General features: G+C 41.6%; 1 protein-coding gene across 5 annotated transcripts in view; it reads right to left on the reverse strand.

Annotated features, from left to right (window-relative positions):
- The window catches only part of LOC124805073 (la-related protein 1), a 148480-nt gene that overhangs the window by 54421 nt on the left and 72542 nt on the right, over positions 1–21517 (reverse strand). For all 5 annotated transcript variants that reach the window (XM_047265502.1, XM_047265500.1, XM_047265504.1 and 2 more), the window contains one exon: positions 7319–7449. In XM_047265502.1, coding sequence (XP_047121458.1) covers positions 7319–7449 — 131 coding nt within the window. The remainder of the gene's footprint in view (positions 1–7318; positions 7450–21517) is intronic.

The following is a 21517-nucleotide window of genomic DNA, read 5'->3' on the forward strand; positions in this document are numbered from 1 at the left end:
TATCACACATAGCTCCATTGTAACTGCCAGGATGGCACTTTGATAGTAACGCTTATCAAACCACCATTTGGAATATTTTCCCGTGACCTGTTAGGCGTCACCGCACTTGCGGTGGAGTGCCAGTACTGTATTATCTCATGTTTGGTTCTTTATTACAGCATAATGCCATACATGCTAGAAGTTGAAAAGGTGCACTTGAAATGCAGTGAACGGTGTGTGGAATTGAACACTTCATTTCAAATATAATCTGCCTCAGCAGAAAAGATTAATAAAAGAAAATTTCTTTAGCAAATTGACAAAAATAACTTCATTGTTTTGCAAGGCAATTAACGCTTGACTGTCAGAAAGATGGAAATAAAATAAAATCTGAAACTAATAACACATTTTAGCCTGCTGTAATTATGTGAATATATTTTAATTCACTTGATAGCTCCTGGCCACGGAAATCTGTTTTGTTTTCATTTGACGTGAGAGCAGTAAACGATGAGGAAACAGCAAAACCATTGTATGTAAACACGGGTCACGTGGAGACTAATCTACCTCCCCACTCTAACTCAGACTGCTCTGCGCATCAGCACCTGATCTACGATATTTCCGAACCGGGGCAATACCCCGCCACTCCCTCAAGCGTTTGAGATAGGGAGTCAAAAATTTAAAAAAATCGAATTTTCAAAAATATTCATTTTGTAGCACACATCTTTCTGAAGAGTCTGATGCATAAAACATGTGTGTTCGAGGAAATGTAAGACATGTTATTTGGTCTTAAGTGTGCCAAAGGGCAGTACCTCGCCTCCTCACACAGCATTCTTCTATCACACGTCACTGTACTTCGCCCTGTGGAACTGAAACGTGTATATTTTGTAATGAATGCAATCATACCATATTCAGGACAGTGGAAATTAAAATGTCGTGTGGTGCCTCTCCTACTTACAATCTGCCGGTATGACATCCTGCTCCCCCCCCCCCCTTTTTTTTTTTTAAAAAAAAAGAACTGAGAAAATTTGCACTCTTTATTCCATATCAGCTAACAACTTGCTGCTTTGTGTGACATAAAATTAAATATAGGATACATAAACCCAGTAAAGACATGAGACAAGCAAGACAATACACATTTCTTCAATCCTTAGCTCCTAGAATTTTTTTCCCTCTAATCTTGCTACAGCTTTACATGGCGTGCTTTACTTTCTGCGAAAGAATCTATTACCCCATCAAAGTTCGTCACACATTTTGCTACATGAAAAGTCAAAATGTCATTGACTAATACTGAAAAAGCTGTTAATGCAAATAGGACCCAAGACTGGTGTGGTTTCCTGACCTGATTACGTCTATTTTGTCACTGTCTGCTAGATAAAACAAAATAGGCCTTTCTAATACTTCAACAATTGTAATACACACCAAATAAATGAGACTGTTTTGGCACAAATGGTCTTTGTTGTAACGAGAGAATATAATTCACAAAGTACCAATATCAAACGCCTATTAGGCCTACTACAAGCAAAAAGCTTTACGATAGGAAATAGTTTCACACTTCATTCATACGCTCCAGTTTCTCAAGTATGAGATCGAAAAGTAGTAGTACGAAATTTTTATACAAACTTGGAATTGTCATATTGTTCCATAATTTGTGTGATGTCCCCGTTTCTTCTCCTTCCTCGTTATAACAAACAATCTTGATATCGCTAGTTCTGTAACTATTCCTGCCAATGTCAAAGCTTATTTGCAGATTAACACCACTAATTCTGCCACAATCACCAGTTTAGTTATCCCACGATTATTCTCCAGTCAGGCGTTGCTACACGTTCGTACAACATGTTTTCCGTGCTTCTTCCAGAATAGAACTTAAAGCGGCTGCCAGCCAGGGACGGTGCAACTGACCTTTACTAGTACAGCAATCAGCCAAAAATTTTCTGTCAAAATTTCACTTTCTTGGATACACCGAGAAGATAATATGTAATCTTTCTTACCTGTTATTCGTTTGTTTCCACTCTGGTTGTTTGAATTTATGGATTTAGCTAGTAATATCAATGCTCATCATTTGCAAATGCAATCAACCACACAATCAGACAGTGGTTGGCATTCATCCGTTTGGCCTTACTCCGCTCAGCTCGTATAGCCCCTTTTGTCTGTATGAAAGTTTGTTTCTACATGTGACAAGGATTCCCCTGACAGACACATCTTGTACACTATGCACGCATTTACAAATCAACTTACGATTCATTCAGAAATCAACTTAGAAGGTGTTCAAAAATGTTCAAAAACCGACAGGGATGCGTTTCAAAGTCATATGAATAATTGATAGACTAACGTGCGCCGGATGCTAGTTGCTTCGCGAAACAAGGTTTTCCCCCTCAAGCGTATGAATTTACCCCCCATCCCCCTCCTAGATCTGGGCCTGCTGGATGCTAGTCGTTTCGTGAAACAAGGTTTTTTTCCCTCAAGAGTATGAATTTGCCCCCCACCCCCCTCCTAGGTCTGGGCCTGCTGTACATGCAAGAATGTGGCAGCTTGGGCGCTCCAGTAAAATTTTTCCCGGTAGCATCTAGCTGCTTGCTGAGACAGCTTACACAGCCAACAGCCACATTTCTGTAGCCAGAAGCGGGAGAAGGTACTACTCAACTGCGCATGCACATGATCCCGCTCGTAACTGCTAAAACGAATCTAATGTAAACAGTTGCAACATCACGCTCATCGGAGGCAATTTATTGTTACGAAACAAGGCATAGTTTTCCTAACGCCTTTGACACATTCTGCTGTTGGCTAACGCTTGTATGAGCACTGTGTTTTGTTGCTGTATATGGCGCATTTCCTTTGAAATTTAAGTTTTATTTTCATTTGTTCTCTCGTTTGTGTTTTATTGCTGCAGTATTATTCTGCAGTAGCGGGATACAGTAATATCCTTTGTTAGAGTATCGGTTCTTACCAGTCAAAATTACAAAAATTTAACTGAAAACAAAAACAATGAAAAATTCCCAGAATTCTAAAAAATTTCCTGGTTTTTCCCGGTTTTCTCCTGGATGAAAAAATTCCTGGGTTTTTCCGAAAGCAGCTTATACAAAGTTAGGTGGAAGGTTATACATTTATTTTAATTTACAACGGACAATGTACGTTGACCCAACCTTTTTAATCTTTCCTAGTCGATCCCCATCTCCTCCCTGATGAAGGAACTATAAATCACTGGAACTAGTATTGCAAATTTACTTTTATATATGTACATAACAATGAAAAGTCCAGGATAAAATAACAACAGTATGGCAAGGAAAGACTGCAACTCACTACACAGAGGATTTAACTGAGTTGCAGACAGGTACAACAAAAAGAATAATAAACATATTTGAGCATGTGTCATTTGAAAGGCAAAAATAAAACATATGAAAGCATAGAATGAAAAGGACAAACACTGAGTAATGTAATTTCTCCTGAAGGGTAGTATTGATCAGTAATTCTATACTTGCCCCTGAGCAATTTGAAAGTAATGTTTGATGCTTATCAAAAAAGAAATGGACCAGATTATGTAAGTCACAAGATCCAAATTGATGTGAGAGAATAGGAGTAGCAGGGTCACATTCAAAGAAGGGGGGGGGGGGGGGGGGGTCAAATTATTGCACCTTAAGTGAAGTGACACCAACATGAAAACAGGTTTGCTGACAGAAATAAATGCATGTCCTTCAGTGGTAGTGAAAAGTCACATGTCAATGGTCAGATACATGGGCAAAGATGGGCAAGATTTGGTACAATTGATGTGTTTGTTACTTGAAGAGGATAGATAGTAACATAGTGAATCCATTTGCAGAAAAGTTGTAATTCACTAATTCTGTGACAGGCACACAGACAATACACTGACAAATGATCTGTGCCTTTACTATTTTCTCAAAATACGGGAAAAATAGTTGTGACAAAATTTTTCAGCCTGTCTGAGTAAAGCTTATGCTATGGGTGTTGTGTTATGTTCTTCATTACATTATTTTTGTGTTCTGCACACAATATTGTCTAATGAAGGCAAACAGCAGGTTTATGGAAAGGGTAAATTACTAATCACCTTACAGAGGATGAGGTGGTCACACACACAGGCACAGTTCAAGTCTCCTAAACATTATTTGGATAGTGCGCGCGCACCACAAGGCCTTTTCTGGCCAGAGACAGTGGTGTGTGTGTGTGTGTGTGTGTGTGTGTGTGTGTGGAGAAAATATGATGTTGACTGTAGAGTAGTGTACAAATATTAAGTGGTTAAGTTTCTTGATGCCAGGGCATTCTACTCAGCGGCTTTGAACCGGTAAACGAGTAAACATTGTTAACAAGTTGTACCGTATATCCTGCCGCTGCCAAGCTCTAATGGCGCAGTGGCTGATGGGCGTAACTAGGTTTGTTCAAATGAAGATATCGTGACTAATCACAATCATTTCCAAACTGTCTCTACTGGGCAAATGCAGATTCGTGATTGTTGTGATCATTGTGACACCTTTGTCAAACCATATTTAGCGTGTTTTGGTGTATGGCCATGTGGAGTGCTAGTTGACACCATCATTCAGTTTGCATTGCTCAAACGTTTTTAGTGTAAGCACAGCGCAGGTTACGTATTGTATACATGCTGAGCAAAACGTGTTTCGAGAATTTATTGTCATTGTCAAGTGCAGTATTTACGTATGTGTATTTTGTGATGTTACACAAACAAACAGTGTGGGTGATAGTTTGAGAGTGCGTGCATACTTCCCAGACAGTTATCAGTTCCAGTTACATCAGCAGTTTTTATTATATAATAAACCTTCATCAGATAGTGAAGAAGTTCCTGACCAGTCTTTTGATGCCTGTTACGTACATGTATTATACATAAAGTGCAAGGGGGTATCCTATATATAACTTTTACAGCGTACGACATTATTTCCCACATTTTACATTTTCCCGTAGTCTACACCATTTTTTTTAAGTCCCTTGAAAAATGTAAAAGTGGGGATTCACTGTAATTTGTTTATAGCCATTTGCTCTGATAACTTTCGTTATGATGATGATTAATTAAATTTTAGACAAAATGAAGGTCACATGGTACACCACATCAATTCTATTATGGGTTGATCTTCCTTCATAAGCTTTTTCTAGTTACTGGTGAGGCTGTACAAAGTGGTACTGGTAAACAGCATTAAGTGTTTTCTGCACTGCAGACACTCACTTAACTAAGTAACACTGGGTGGTGCAATATGGCAGTATCCCAGAATGTAACCAACATGCACAGCAAAGCCAACTCATCCCTTGAGCACAGGATGCTCTGACTAGTCACCACACACACACATACATACATACATACATACAAGTAGAACACTGTAGCTCAGGTTTATAATTCATATTCATTTTAAATTTATATAACAAGAATGGAAAAAACTTCATACGTACAAATTTTGTTGACCTATCTATTTCCGCAAAGTTATCAAGTGACACAATATGTAATCAATTTCTACCTTGTAAAATTACCTTCATGCATCAGTAGTTATTTACTTTTAAATTAAAGAATAAGGCAAGTTAGAAAAGTATACAATCTTTGTTTAATTTTCAGACAACTGTGAACTAATTTCACACAAATGTGAACTCACTTTTGGGTGTGTGTGCGCACACACACACACGCACGCGCGCGCGCGCACACACACACACACACACACACACACACACACACACACACAGAGGCAGGCAAAGAGAGAATTACACATATAAAATATTTTTAAAAAAATGTACTTTTGAACCAATTTCTGTTCAGTCATCTCACAATTTTAAAGTGCACTGTTTCAGTAGTAAACATGATTAAGCTGATCTATTTCTGAAGATTATACCAGGTGTACCGGTATTAAATGAACGTTAAGATACAAATGTGTCGATAGGGGACATTTGTTGTGAACGAGCCTTAATTTTTTTTTTTGTTTGGTTGGTATGACATCTGTCAAAGATATTTAGCATACATCAAGTCATGGAACAAACAACATCATATGTTTTCATCGTGTTAACAATGTCGAATTTTGTACCAGAGAGTGATGATTTGCGGAAAGCATTAAATTTTTGTTTTCGTTTGAAAAATAGTGCTGCAGAGTCACATCGAATGCTTGTCAAGGCATATGGTAATCATGCTCTATCAGAAGCAACATGCAAAAGATGATTTCAACAATTCAGAAATAATGATTTTGATGTAAGAAATGAAGAACGTGGAAGACCACCCATAAAGTTCGAAGACGCCAAATTGCAAGCAATATTGGACGAAGATGATACTTTGAGTCAGAAGCAAATGGCAGCAATGCCAATTGTTGCACAACAAACAATTTATGACCATTTGAAAGCTATGGGAAAGATCCAAAAGTGTGGAAAATGGGTGCCACATGAATTGAAAGACAGACAGATGGAAAACCGAAAAACCATTTGTCAAATTTTGCTTCAAAGACATGAAAGAAAATCAATTTTGCATCGAATTGTTACTGGCGATGATTACTGGATTTATTTTAAGAATCCTAAACGAGAAAAATCATAGGTTAATCCGGGACAACCGTCAACATTGATGCAAAACCAGATCGATTCAGTAAGAACACAATGCTCTGTGTTTGGTGGGATCAGAAAGGTGTGGTGTATCATGAGCTTCTAAAACCCGATGAAACTGTGAAAACTAATTGCTGCAGACAACAAATGATCAATCTGAACTATGCATTGATCGAAAAAAAGACCACAATGGGTCAGAAGACATGGCAAAGTAATTTTTTTACACGACAATGCACCTGCACACAAAGCAAAACTGGTTCAGGATACAATCAAAACACTTGGCTGGGAGCTGCTACCCCACCCCGCCGTATTCACCAGACTTGGCCCCTTCCGACTACCAATTGTTTTCATCAATGGGGACACACACTGGCTGAGGAACACTGATTCCTACAAAGAAGTCGAAAATTGGGTGTCTGATTGGTTTGCTTCAGAAGACAAACATTTCTTTTGGCATGGTGTCCACAAATTGCCAGAAAGCTAGTCAAAATGTATAGAAAACAATGGTCAGTACTTTGAATAAAATGTTTTTACTTTTCAATTCAAAATTAGTGTTTCATTTACACACACACACACACACACACACACACACACACACACACACACACACACACACACACACACACGAAACGCTCATTTCATACCAGTAAACCTGGTATAGTATTTAGAAAGTGTTCAATGAAATCCCCATAGATTTTTCGATCGATAAAAGTCCCAAAACTTTTTCTTTCAATTTGTACAATCAAGTGCCTGGAAATCTTAATTCTGACCATGTTCACAGCAAGTAGTAATTACCTTCCACCAAAAATGTACTTACATTTGTTTCCTGATATACTCCTTCAAGGTGATGTCATCCAAATGCATGTAACTGTTGTTTCCATAATAAAATGTACCCATATATGGTGTCATAAAACCAGATGCATCACCATTCATACCATAATTGTTAACCTAGAACACACAAGCATTATTTATTAGTAGAAGATTCAGTGATGCCCATCAAAATTTCACAGAAATCAGCTGAAATAATATCTAGTAAATCACATCACAATGACATACCAGAAGCTAAGGAGTAAGGGCTTGCTCTAGCGGTTCTTTTATGAGTTGATATAGCACAAAACAAGCTCTGAGCTACATTAGTTATGTCAGAAAACTATAAGACACATTAGACTCTTGCTAATCTGACCATTCCTTGCACATATGGATTATCGGAAGTATCAGATTATTAAGCACCTGAAATTTACCGTAAACAAACAGGGATTATACAGGATGTTCAAAAAGTCTCTCCGCAGTGCTGTATGATTATTAGCAGCATGTGCCGTACGATTATTAGCCGCGTGTGCTGTATGGTTGCTCGCCTGCCAGGGTTACTTCCCTTCAAGTGGACTCTCCCAACATTCCACTGTTTCGTTTCTCTCAGCCAGCGTCAGTAGTATCGTTGGTGTGTGTCGATACATGTTGGTGTGAACATTTAAGTTAGTTCCTTTGCTCATCTGTTTAGTTTTTGTCAGTGTTAAAATGCTAACTATTGAAGAATGTGTGTTTTTAGTCGAACAATTGTTCAAAGCCAGTGGTAAATACACAGTTTCAGTTTGTCAAACATTTAATTCAGTTTTCCCGGAGACAACACTCCCCACATCGCGGTACTGTGTGAGATTTGGTTAACAAATTTCGAAGTAAGGGTCCAGTGACAGACGCACCGAGAAGTGATTGTCCTAGCGTTTTGTCTCAGAGTAAACTACTTGACATTTTCGATAGAATGCCCATGAGTCCAAACAAGTCAGTAAGAAAACTTGCCCAGGAAGTTGATGTTAGTGTCGGAATGGCCCACACAGCTGTAAGGAAAAAACTAAAACTTTTCCCATACAAAGTGACAGTCATCCAAGAACTGAAAGATACTGATCATGACAAAAGACTGCATTATTGTCAATGGTTTAAAAATTTCGTTCAACAAAAAGGAAGGGATATTATTAATGAAATGTTTTTCACTGATGAGGTGTGGTTTCATTTATCCGGGTACATGAACTCGCAAAATTTTTGTATGTGGAGTGCTGCAAATCCATTGCGTATTCATGAGGAACCACTTCATTCCGTGAAAATAGGAGTTTGGATTGCAATTTCTAGACATCGGATTGTGGATCCCATATTTTTCAATGAAACAATAACACACAACGATACCACAGTGATATTCTGTACCCATTTATAGGAGAACTTGTGCTAAGTGAAATACTGAACAGTTATTTTCAACGAGATGGTGCAACCGCGCATACAGCTCACGTTTCAATGTCACTGCTTGCTGATGTTTTTGGTGATTGCATAATTTCACAGGGACTTTGGCCTCAACAATCGCCTGACCTAACAATGCTTGACTTTTTCTTCTGGGGTGCAGCGAAAGCAACTGTCTATAAAAACCGTCCAAAATCCATCGATGAAGTGAAAACTGCAATATTCACTTTCACTGCTCCTGTTACAGAATAAATGTTACAGCTTGTGTTTGTAAACATGATTATATGAATTGAATTGTGTATTCAACAATGGGGGGGGGGGACACTTTCAACATTTAATGTGAAAATTTGTAAGTAAAAATGAATATTCAGTAAATTGATAACTTTTATTTCACTGAGTTTCATTTCAGTATATTCACTGCGGTTTACGGCACACGCGGCTAACAATCATACGGCACTGCGGAGAGACTTTTTGAACACCCCGTACTTTATTAACTCAACAGACATATACACTTTCACAGAAAACTTGGTCCTTGAATGGGTACATATATACAGCAGTATCACTCCCTATGAAACACGCCCACATTTTTAGCTGTCACAATGATAGGTGAAGGTAGTACGCTTTAATAGTAAATTGATTTACTAGCATTACATTGGTACAGCAGGTTTCTGATTGTTGCATAATGTACTCCAGGAAGATGTCTACAGCTTTAACATCAGGAGTGAGAGAGATTTCTTCAAGTTCTCTCACATACTCTTCCTCATCACTTATCATAACTTTCCTGTGCACTTTTGATTATCTCTCTATCTACTCAAGTCTTGTAGTAAGTAACTGCCCTGCGAAGAACCTCAGTTCAACGTAACTCTAATTTTGAGTTTCTGTTTGAGGTCTGGCGTAACTTGTTTCCTTTTAGTAGCCTCTATTTCGAAATAAGACAGCATTGTTTAGCAATGTAATTATCTAACAACATAACTGAACATGAAAATTCACTACTGTATGCATCACTGTTGCTTGATCAGTTAGAGGCTGGATGTGTGCCGGGTTACTGACAGTGTACTGTGTTTATTTTGTATGCACAGTGTACGTCATAATTACTATTCAAAAAACAAAGATGATGCGACCCACCAAACAAAAGCGCTGGCAGGTCGACAGACTGTCGACCCACAAAAACAAACACACACACAAAATTCTAGCTTTCGCAACCAACGGTTGCTTCGTCAGGAACACTCTTTCCTCACGAAGCAACCGTTGGTTGCGAAAGCTAGAATTTTGTGTGTGTGTTTGTGTTTGTTTGTGTGTCTGTCGACCCACCAGCGCTTTCGTTTGGTGGGTTGCATCATCTTTGTTTTTGGATATAATTACTATTCACATAGATATAAAATAAATAACAAATAAATCATGAAAAACAAATCTTTAAGGGAAACATCAGCCAAAATCACAGACAGAAATAATATTAGAAAAGAGAATATTAAACACACACGTCACAATAAAACTGTCAACAAGAGTAAGGAAGTTTTTTGTAAAATCAAATAATGGAAAATCCAGGATGGAATGTAACAATACCAGAGAAGGATAGTTTCTACTCACCATATAGCGGAGATGCTGAGTTGCGATAGGCACAACAAAAAGATTCACACAATTATAGCTTTCGGCCATTAAGGCCTTTGTCAGCAGTACACACACACACACACACACACACACACACACACACACACACACAAACACAACTTGCACACACATCTGCAGTCTCAGAGCTGAAACTACACTGCGGGCAACAGCACCAGCGCATGATGGGAGTGGTGACTGGGTGGGGGTAAGGAGGCTGCAGCGGGGACGGGGAGGGATAGTATGGTGGGAGGGGCAGACAGTGAAGTGTTGCAGTTTAGACAGAGGACAGGAGAGAAGATGCGGAGGGGGGAGGGGGGTAAGTAACGGAATGGAGAGAAATAAAAAGACTGGGTGTGGCGGTGAAATGACAGCTGTGTAGTGCTGGCATGGGAACAGGGAGGGGGCTGGATGGGTGAGGACAGTGACTAATGAAGGTTGAGGCCAGCAGGGTTATGGGAACGTAGGATGTATTGCAGGGAAAGTTCCCACCTGGGCAGTTCAGAAAAGCTGATGTTGGTGGGAAGGATCCATATGGTACAGGCTGTGAAGCTGTCATTGAGATGAAAGATATCACATTTGGCAGCGCATTCAGACACAGGGTGGTCCACTTGTTTTTTGATCACAGTTTGTTGGTGGCCATTCATGCGGACAGACAGCTTGTTGGTTGTCATGCCTACATATAATGCAGCATGGTGGTTGCAGCTTAGCTTGTAAATCACATGACTGGTTTCACAGGTAGCCCTGCCTTTGATGGGATAGGTGATGTCAGTGACCGGACTGGAGTAGGTGGTAGTAGGAGGATGTATGGGACAGGTCTTGCATCTAGGTCTGTTACAGGGGTATGAGCCATGAGGTAAGGGATTGGGAGCAGGGGTTGTGTAAGGATGGACGAGTATATAGTGTAGGTTCGGTGGGTGGCGGAATACCACGGTAGGAGGGGTGGGAAGGATAGTGGGCAGGACATTTCTCATTTCAGGGCATGACGAGAGGTAATTGAAACCCTGGTAGGGAATGTAATTCAGTTGCTCCTGTCCCAGATGGTACTGAGTTATGAGGGGAATGCTCCTCTGTGGCCGGACTGTGGGGCGTTGGGAGGTGGTGGGAGACTGGAAAGATAAGGAAGGGGGATTTGTTTTTGTACAAGAATGGGAGGATAATTACGTCAGTGAAAGCTTCAGCGAGACCCTTGGTATATTTTGAGAGGGACTTTTTCCCCCTTTGTGCATCCATTTCATCCTTTACCTACATTTCTCACGTATTTGGGTGTATTTTTGCGTAATTTTTTGGACGTATTTCTACTTTGTTATGTAATTTTTTGCACCACCATGGATCTTTGCTCCTTCCATCTGCGTCAATACAGACAAGTTTCCTTGTCCCTAGCCAGATCCCAGTCCCACATACTGTTCCTGCATTTTTGCTTGGCTCATGGAATCTCCCATAATGGCATTACCATCTAATTACCCATCTCTGGTTGCCACCACTCCTTCCACAATGACCTTCACCTGTTCCGATTCCGTCAATCCTTATCCCTCACCAACGTAGTCCTGCAAAACCATATTAAACCAAGCCCAATCCTCCTTCCAGTACCTTCCCTCCATCTGCAAAGTTCTCCTGCTATGTAATCCCAAATTCCTGGAACCCATAACACATACCGAAACTCTTGCCCTGCAGGAACTTGAGCAACATGCACAACAACACCTCAAAAAGCTCTCCATCCTACTCACTTCCTACTCCCACCTCGGAGTACCACTGTCCACCACTTCTACAACAACCTCCAAACCTCCCCCACTCCCCCTCATAGCTGACAAACCCTGTCTTACAGACCTACTACACTAGCCCCATCCTCCAAAACTCCCTCCCACCACCACCACCCAACCCAGAACCTAAACAGACCTGCAACACAGCTATGAACCTTTCCTCCAGAAGCCTTAGTCCCACAGAAATATCAGTCCTTTCCAAAGGTCTCACCTTTTGCCCCACTCCCAAATTCAACCATGCACGACTAGTTAAAGACCTCCTGTCCTCCTCCCGGTCCCTACAGTGAAACACTTTTTCGCCACCAACCTGACCAATCAGACTCAACCTACGACCAATATTGAACCCTGTCTAACTCAGTTCACTCCTCTACCTAACCGTGATCCACCCACACTGCCTTCAACCCCCCCCCCCCCCCCGTTAACTTTCCAGAATTTCTTGTACTTGAACCTTGCCTCAGCATCATTCCCCAAATCCCTCAACACGCAAACTAACCTTACATCCACAGAAAGAACTGCAGTCCTCCAACTAAAAACTGATCCTGACCTTATAATCCTGCCTGCTGAGAAAGGCTCCATCACCGTTGTTATGAACCGCAAGGATTATGTGGCAGAAGGACTCCGTCAGCTGTCAGATACTTCCACCTACAAACCATACCACAATGATCCCATTCCAGTAATCCAGCAGGATCTCCAGTCACTACTCAAATCCTTAGGCCCATCCCAGAACCTCTCCCCACACTCCCACCTTCTACACACTTTCTCAAGTCCAAAAACCCAACCACCCAGGATGTCCCATAGCGGCCAGTTACTGTGCCCCCACTGAGAGAATCTCTGCTCTCGTAGATCAACACCTGCAACCTATTACCCGGAACCTATGCTCCTATATAAAAGATACTAACCATTTTCTTGACCTACCCTCCACAGTTCCTGTTCCTTTACCACATGGTGCCCTGCTCATCACTGTTGATGCCACCTCCCTGTACAGTAACATTCCTAATGCCCATGGCCTTACTGCTATCGAACACTACCTTTCCAAATGCCCTATGGATTCCAAACCAACAACCTCCTTCCTAGTCTCCATGGCCAACTACATCCTCACCCACAATTACTTCTCTTTTTAAGGAATTACCTACAAACAAATCTGTGGTACGGCTATGGGCACCCGCACGGCACCATCCTACACTAACCTATTCATGGGCCATCTAGAGGAATTCTTCCTAAAAACCCAGAATCCTAAGCCCCTCACCTGGTTCAGATTCATTGACGACATATTTGCTATCTGGATTGAAGGTGAGGACACCTTATTCACATTCCTCCAGAACCTCAACAACTTCTCTCCCATTTGCTTCACCTGGTCCTACTCAACCCAACAAGCCACCTTCCTAGATGTTGACCTTCACCCCAGAGATGGCTACATCAGTACCTCCGTCCATATCAAACCTGTTAACAACCAGCAATACCTCCACTTTGGCAGCTGCCACCTATTCCATACCAAGAGGTCCCTTCCGTACAGCCTAGCCACCCGTGGTCGTCGCATCTGCAGTGACAAGCAGTCCCTTTCAAATTATACCAGGGGTCTCACTGAAGCCTTCACTGACCGTAATTATCCTCACATCATTGTACAAAAACAAATCTCCCGTGCCTTATCTTTCCAGTCTCCCACCACCTCCCAACGCCCCACAGTCCGGCCACAGAGAAGCATTCCCCTCTTAACTCAGTACCATCCGGGACTGGAGCAACTTAATTACATTCTCTGCCAGGGTTTCGATTACCTCTCGTCGTGCCCTGAAATGAGAAATGTCCTGTCCACTATCCTTCCCACCCCTCCTACCGTGGTATTCCGCCACCCACTGAACCTACACTATATACTCGTCCATCCTTACACAACCCCTGCTCCCAATCCCTTACCTCATGGCTCATACCCCTATAACAGACCTAGATGCAAGACCTGTCCCATACATCCTCCTACCACTACCTACTCCAGTCCAGTCACTAACATCACCTATCCCATCAAAGGCAGGGCTACCTGTGAAACTAGTCATGTGATTTACAAGCTAAGCTGCAACCACTGTGCTGCATTATATGTAGGCATGACAACCAACAAGCTGTCTGTCCACGTGAATGGCCACCGACAAATGTGATCAAAAAACAAGTGGACCACCCTGTGTCTGAATGCGCTGCCAAATGTGATATCCTTCATCTCAATGACAGCTTCACAGCCTGTACCATATGGATCCTTCCCACCAACACCAGCTTTTCTGAATTGCGCAGGTGGGAACTTTCCCTGCAATACATCCTACGTTCCCATAACCCTGCTGGCCTCAATCTTCGTTAGTCACTGTCCTCGCCCATCCAGCCCCCTCCCTTTTCCCATTCCAGCACTACACAGCCGTCATTTCACCGCCACACCCAGTCTTTTTATTTCTCTCCATTCCGTTACTCACCCCCTCCCCCCTCCGCATCTTCTCTCCTGCCCTCTGTCTAAACTGCAACACTTCACTGTCAGCCACTCCCACCATACTATCCCTCCCCGTCCTCGCCACAGCCTCCTCCTTACCCCCACCCAGTCACCACTCCCATCATGCACTGGTGCTGCTGCTCACAGTGGGGTTTCAGCTCTGAGACTGCAGATGTGTGTGCAAGTTGTGTGTGTGTGTGTGTGTGTGTGTGTGTGTGTGTGTGTGTGTGTGTGTGTGTGTGCGTGTGTGTGTCTACTGCTGACAAAGGCCTTTATGGCCGAAAGCTATAATTGCGTGAATCTTTTTGTTGTGCCTATCGAAGCTCAGCATCTCCGCTTTTTTGTGAAATGTATTATATGTTTGTTTTTCCTTTGTCACAACTTATATTGATTGTTTTTTAATGGCTAATAATTTTTATTCATGACAAGTGCATCCCACTTCCAACAAACTCCTTAAATATGGAAACATCTTGGGGAAACTTAAGTAAAAAAATTTTCTTTGTTTAAGGGGGGGAACACCACTCATGCGCACGCACGCTCGCACGCACGCACGCACGCACCCACACACACACACACACACACACACACACACACACACACACACACAAAACATGGAGCTACCATTTCAACATATATTTTGAGTGTTCCTCCTTTACTTATATGTTAACATAACAGCTTAGCTACACACTGCAGTGACATCTGCCCAAAATTATTTAACACTTTACAGCAACACTGGAATAACCACAACTTTTACCAATTTTCTTTAATTATCCAGAATGGCTTTACCAAAAAGGCTTACGTTAACAGAAGCTCAATACCTTATATTCAAACATTGGAAAATACTAGATGGAATAACAAGAATATGAAAGGGTTGATGCTCCTCAAAACATGCAGGAGGCACTGAGAGGCAGACAGGCACAATGAAAGAGACCTCTTTATAAAATTCAGCAATCAGACTATCTCCATTAGGCATATACCGCCCCCCCCCCCCCCCCCCAACAAACACACATATTCATACATGCACAACTCACACGGCCACTGTTGTCTACAGACAACCAGGTTTGACTGCAACTGTGTCTGAGGTAAGCAAAGCAGAAATCTTTATGGGGGTACAAAGAGATGTATAGCAGGGAGAGATGCAGGAGACCATGCCAGTGCTGTCCAAGCAAGCATGTAGAAACATGGAGGGGAAGAGAGAATAGTGGGCCTCTACGTTCACCATCGGGAGGGGTCTGCTTGGTGGGAGAGAGGAGGGAGGGGGGGGGAGGGGGGGGGGGGGGGGGAGAAGGGAACAGAGCCAAGTGCAAAAGGAAAAAGCACTAACTAGATGATTTGGTAGGATTGAAAGCGTGGGCAGTACTGGAATGAGAGCAGGGAAGGGATAGGTGGAGAACAGACTAGAGTGCACACCATCTAACTTGATGGGTGGCTGGAGGCTTCTGTATAGCCAGAGTAGTGGTGGGGGAAGCCTTCGGTTGCAATGTAGCAATGTGCATTAGCTGAACTCCATTCAGCAGTTGGCTGCTGACTGGCACCCATTAATGTTACATACATGTACAAGACACTTGACAAGTGCAACGATTTATACATTTGTGAGGAAAGCTAGAGGGAAACATTCCACGTGGGAAAAATATATCTAAAAACAAAGATGATGTGACTTACCAAAGGAAAGCGCTGGCACATCGATAGACACACAAACAAACACAAACATACACACAAAATTCAAGCTTTCGCAACAAACTGTTGCCTCATCAGGAAAGAGGGAAGGAGAGGGAAAGACGAAAGGAAGTGGGTTTTAAGGGGGAGGGTAAGGAGTCATTCCAATCCCGGGAGCGAAAAGACTTACCTTAGGGGGAAAAAAGGAGGAAAGGAGGAAAAAAGGACGGGTATACACTGGCACACACACACACATATTCATCCATACACATACAGACAAGCGCGCGCACACACACACACACACACACACACACACACACACACACACACATATACATACCCGTCCTTTTTTCCCCCTAAGGTAAGTCTTTCCGCTCCCGGGATTGGAATGACTCCTTACCCTCTCCCTAAAAACCCACTTCCTTTCGTCTTTCCCTCTTCTTCCCCCTTTCCTGATGAGGCAACAGTTTGTTGCGAAAGCTTGAATTTTGTGTGTATGTGTGTGTCTGTCTGTGTTTCTATCGACCTGCCAGCGCTTTCGTATGGTAAGTCACATCATCTTTGTTTATATATATATATACGGTAATAGGATGAACAGTGACAACAATAATACACACATTTGCATTGCTTGTCGTTTCTGTTGATCGATGAGTAATTGGGAAATACTGCTGCACATTTATCTATCTTTCCCAGGAAATATGTTCATCTTGTGATGTCTTGTAAAATAAAGTTTAAAAAGGAGAAAAGAAATATAGTGAAAAAATGTTATATTTACTGACACATCCTGAACCAGCAGTGACTTTTGACCATCCTCAAACAATTTTTATAATACACACAAAATGTCTTGTAATATGTGCGATTATTGGGAGAAACCACTGTACATTTTCGAGTATTTATCTCTCCCTTTTGAACCCAAGATAAAGTTCACCTTGCAATGGCTAGCAACCTGTAGAACAATTATATACTTGGAGTTGCAGACGAATTACATGCACATTCAAAATTAAGCCTGCCTTTTTTTAAGTGAGTTAGCGAACATCTGAGCGATATACTTTAACAGTCTCTTTTCAGCATGCACCTCAAAGAATCTTACTTCAAAAAATATAAGGAAGGTCTGTTGCACATTTAAGAAGATATTTTCTGTTTCTAGACACCTCACCTACAACAATTTATAACTGTCGTTGATATTGTTTTTATTGTACAAAGTTATTACCATACATAATATTAAACAAGTTTCCACTCACTGTTTGTTGATGCTAGTCTTGAAGAAAGCAAGGACAGATTTTGATAACTGCCCAACACAAATTTTCAAAGGAGATGTTAGAATATTTAATCACCAAAATATCGCGTGGAATGTATAAATAATTATTTTTTCAAAAGTGAAGAAAGCAGTCTGATTAGCATAAATAGAAAAGAAATTTTATGTAATGAAATTTTCACTCTGCAGCGGAGTGTGCGCTGATGTGAAACTTCCTGGCAGATTAAAACTATGTATAGGACCAAGACTCGAACTCGGGACCTTTGCCTTTACAGCCAAGTGCTCTACCAACTGAGCTAGCCAAGAAACAAGGAACCTTTGTGTGTCCCACATCCTCACTTGCCTTCATGCATGTCAGTCTTGAATGACTCCCGTTCACGTATGTTTCATCACAATAATAAATACGAGAGTTTTCGGCTTCTTTTATCTCGTACATTTTTCTAAAGAACACATTTCTTGTTGCTACGTCGTCACTTCTCTCCAAGAGCAGTTTTCTTCTATTATTGGCGTTTCTCTATTTAAATCCCATTTCCCTTAATATTCCGCACATGGTAGATTTGCTACCATTGAAACTGCCTGCTTCTTCCACGTATAAACATAGTTTAACTGCGGTAGGATATTCACCTTCATTATAAAAGTACAATATTTTGTGCTGTAACACATTCTTGCTGAAACTGTCAAACTCACTTACAAATTTCTTTCAATTTTGGCACTTACCAGGAGGCTTAACAATAGTGATCTCTTCTCTTCAGCATCTGGATCTATTGTGTGGTGTGAGCCATGGGGCAAAGTGCTAGGAAGAGATGTGAAATAGGAACAGAAAATGATAATGTGTAGGGAATTACTTTTTGACAAGTAAGTCATATTCTAATTTCAGGGCATGACGAGTATAGTCAAAACCTCGGCTGGTATTTTGATTCAGTTACTCCACTTATGGGTGCTACGGTGTTACTTAGTCATGAGAAGGGTGCTCCTACTTGGCCAGACAGTGGGTATGTGGGGGGGATGGTAGATGACAGGGGAGACGAGGCAAGGTATATCTATTTCTGGACAATGTGTGGAGGGTAATTTCGGTCATTGGTGGCCTCAATGAGACCCTTGGCATATTTGGAGAGGGTCAGCTAGTCGCTACAGATACGAAATCAAGGGAGGCGGCTTGTTGGGCTGAAGAAAACCAGCTGAAGTGTATAGGGAGAAGATGTGGAGGTTCTGCAGAAATCTGGATGCTTCCTACATAATGAAAATTCAACCGCCCAGGACAAATTGCTGCGGCAAAGCCCTTGTGGACCAACACCTTCAACCTGTTACTCGCAACCTACCCTCTTGTATGTAAGATGCCGACTGTTTCATCTAAGGGCTCCCTACAGTTCCTGTTTCTTTACTATCTGGTGTCTTATGCCACCTCCCTGTACACCTTCCATGTCTACGTACTTCTTGCTATTTAATACTACCTTTCCCAATGCCAAACTAACTCCTGAACCACTACCTGCCTTGTGGTCACTACAACCAAATACATCCTCAAACACAATTACTTCTCCTTTGACAGCCCTACAAAAAAATTTTGGTACAGCATTGGGCACTTACTAGCTATACTATTGTAACCTATTAATGGAGCACCCATGGGAATCTTTCGGTTCACCCCAGAATACCAAGCCTCTCACCTGGTTCAGATTCACTGTCGACATATTCATGATCTGGATAGAGGGCGAGGAAATCCTATCCACATTCCCCAGGACCAACATCATCTTCCCGTTCATTTCCACCAATCTACTTCAGCCCAACAAACCACTTTCCTCAATGTAGACCCCCATCTCAAAGATGGCTACATCAGTCAGTACCTCCATCCACATCAAACCAAGAATAGGCCTACCTCCATTTCCACAGCATCCACCCATTCCACACCAGCAAGTCCCTTACATAAAAATTAGCCAATTGTGACTGTTGCATCACTATTGACAAGCAGTTCCTCTCCAAGTGTGCCAAAGGTCACACCAAAGTCTTCATAGACCTAACTTAATGCCCCCACCCCCCACCCCCGTACACTTTGTCCAGTAACAGATCTCCCATGCCTCATCCTCCCAGTCAGCTACCACCCCCACACACATACCCATTGTCAGCCAAACAAACACCAGTCTCGTGACAAAGAGACATGGACAAGTGGAGCAACTGAATCACATTCTCTCCGGAGTTTGAACTACTTCTTGTCGTGCCCTGAAATTAGGAATATAATGCCCACCCCTACCATAGTGGCATTCAGCCACCTATCCATCCTAAAAAATATCACTGTCCAGCCATAGTCCACCTATGCTCACAACCCCTTGCCCCATGGCTCACATCACCACCATAGACCCAGATGGGTTCATGTTCTACTTTCGTATGACCACTAACTAGCTGTGAAAGTTCAAATAAAACTATTTGTCTGTGTCAGTCACTTTTTATTTTCTTCCACAACGTGTTTCGAGAGTTTACACTCTCATCTTCAGATGGAAAACAGCAACATCTTGTTACATATGTACCAGCTGCATGCAGCTAGTAGATCGTTTTGGTTTCATTTTGCTACAAAAAATTAACAGACACTTGCTATCATCATATGGCACTAAGATTGTGCATTTGAAATGGCAATTGAGTTACTTACAATCTGTTCCAGTGTACAGAACCTTGCAGTTTGCCATAAATGAACATTTATGACTTGATTTTTTACACAGAAACAAAAACCACTGATATAAACACACCAAAGGTTGTAGCATTGTAAAATATGGTACTTTGTCTCAGAGATCATTCATGTCTAATTTACATTGTGGATCAGAGACAGAAATAGCAATTATGAAGTTCTTCCTTTTTTACAACATAAAAAGAAAATAATAGATAAAGTAAGTGTGCAGACTTAGTATGAAAATACTGTTTCTCTACAGTGTTTTTTAACTTACTCCCTAGATAGAAGGCAGAAAGAGTAATAATGCATAATATACCCACAAAGCTTTTAAAGCAGCTCATTGCCACTGTAACAGCCTTTTCATTTCATGTGTTCTGTCCACGTTTTCCGCCGTGAATGAAAATTTCCATCTCTTCATAAAGGATTGAGTTTACGGTGTTTGTTCATTTTGTGAAATGTCATTAAGATTGTCCTCTATGTTATCAAAGGAATATCCTGTGCCCTGAATGCGTGTAGCTATAGCAGATTTATTGGATGTGATGTATCTAAAAGCATTAATGTGTTCTTTGAGTCTACTTGAGTCGTTCTTTGAGTCAATTTCAAAAGCTCCGTCCAGTCTGACCTACATTTTTCGTGTTGAGCATTAATTGCATTTTATCTTGTAAAAAAAATCTACACTGTGATATCAAAAGTATCCGGATACCCCCAAAATCATACGTTTCTCATATTAGGTGCATTAGTCATTAGACATCATGAGAGAGCAGACTAGGGCGCTCCATGGATCTCACGGACTTCGAACGTGGTCAGGTGATTGGGTGTCATATGTCTGTATGTGAGATTTCCACATTCCTAAACATCCCTAGGTCCACTGTTTCTGATGTAACAGTGAAGTGGAAATGTGAAGGGACACATACAGCACAAAAGTGTACAGCCGATCTCGTCAGCTGACTGACAGAGACAGTTAAAGATGGTTGTAATGTGTAATAGGCAGACATCATTCCAGACCATCACACAGGAATTCCAAACTTTATCAGGATCCACCGCAAGTACTATGACTGTTAGGTGGAAGGTGTGGAAACTTGGATTTCACGGTCGAGCAGCTGCTCACAAGCCACAAATCATGCCGGTAAATGCCAAACGACACCTCGCTTGGTGTAAGGAGTGCAAATGTTGGACAATTGAAAAGTGGAAAAACATTGTGTGCACTGACGAATCACGGTACACAGTGTGACGATCCAGTGGCAGGGTGTGGGTATGACGAATTCTCGGTGAACGTCATCTGCCAACGTGTGTAACGCCAACAATAATATTTGAAGGCAGTAGTGATGTTATAGTGTGGTCGTGTTTATCATTGAGGGGGCTTGCACCCCTTGTTGTTTTAGGTGGCACTATCACAGCACAGACCT

This window comes from Schistocerca piceifrons, chromosome 7, assembly GCF_021461385.2.
Source record: "Schistocerca piceifrons isolate TAMUIC-IGC-003096 chromosome 7, iqSchPice1.1, whole genome shotgun sequence".
NCBI lineage: Eukaryota > Metazoa > Arthropoda > Insecta > Orthoptera > Acrididae > Schistocerca > Schistocerca piceifrons.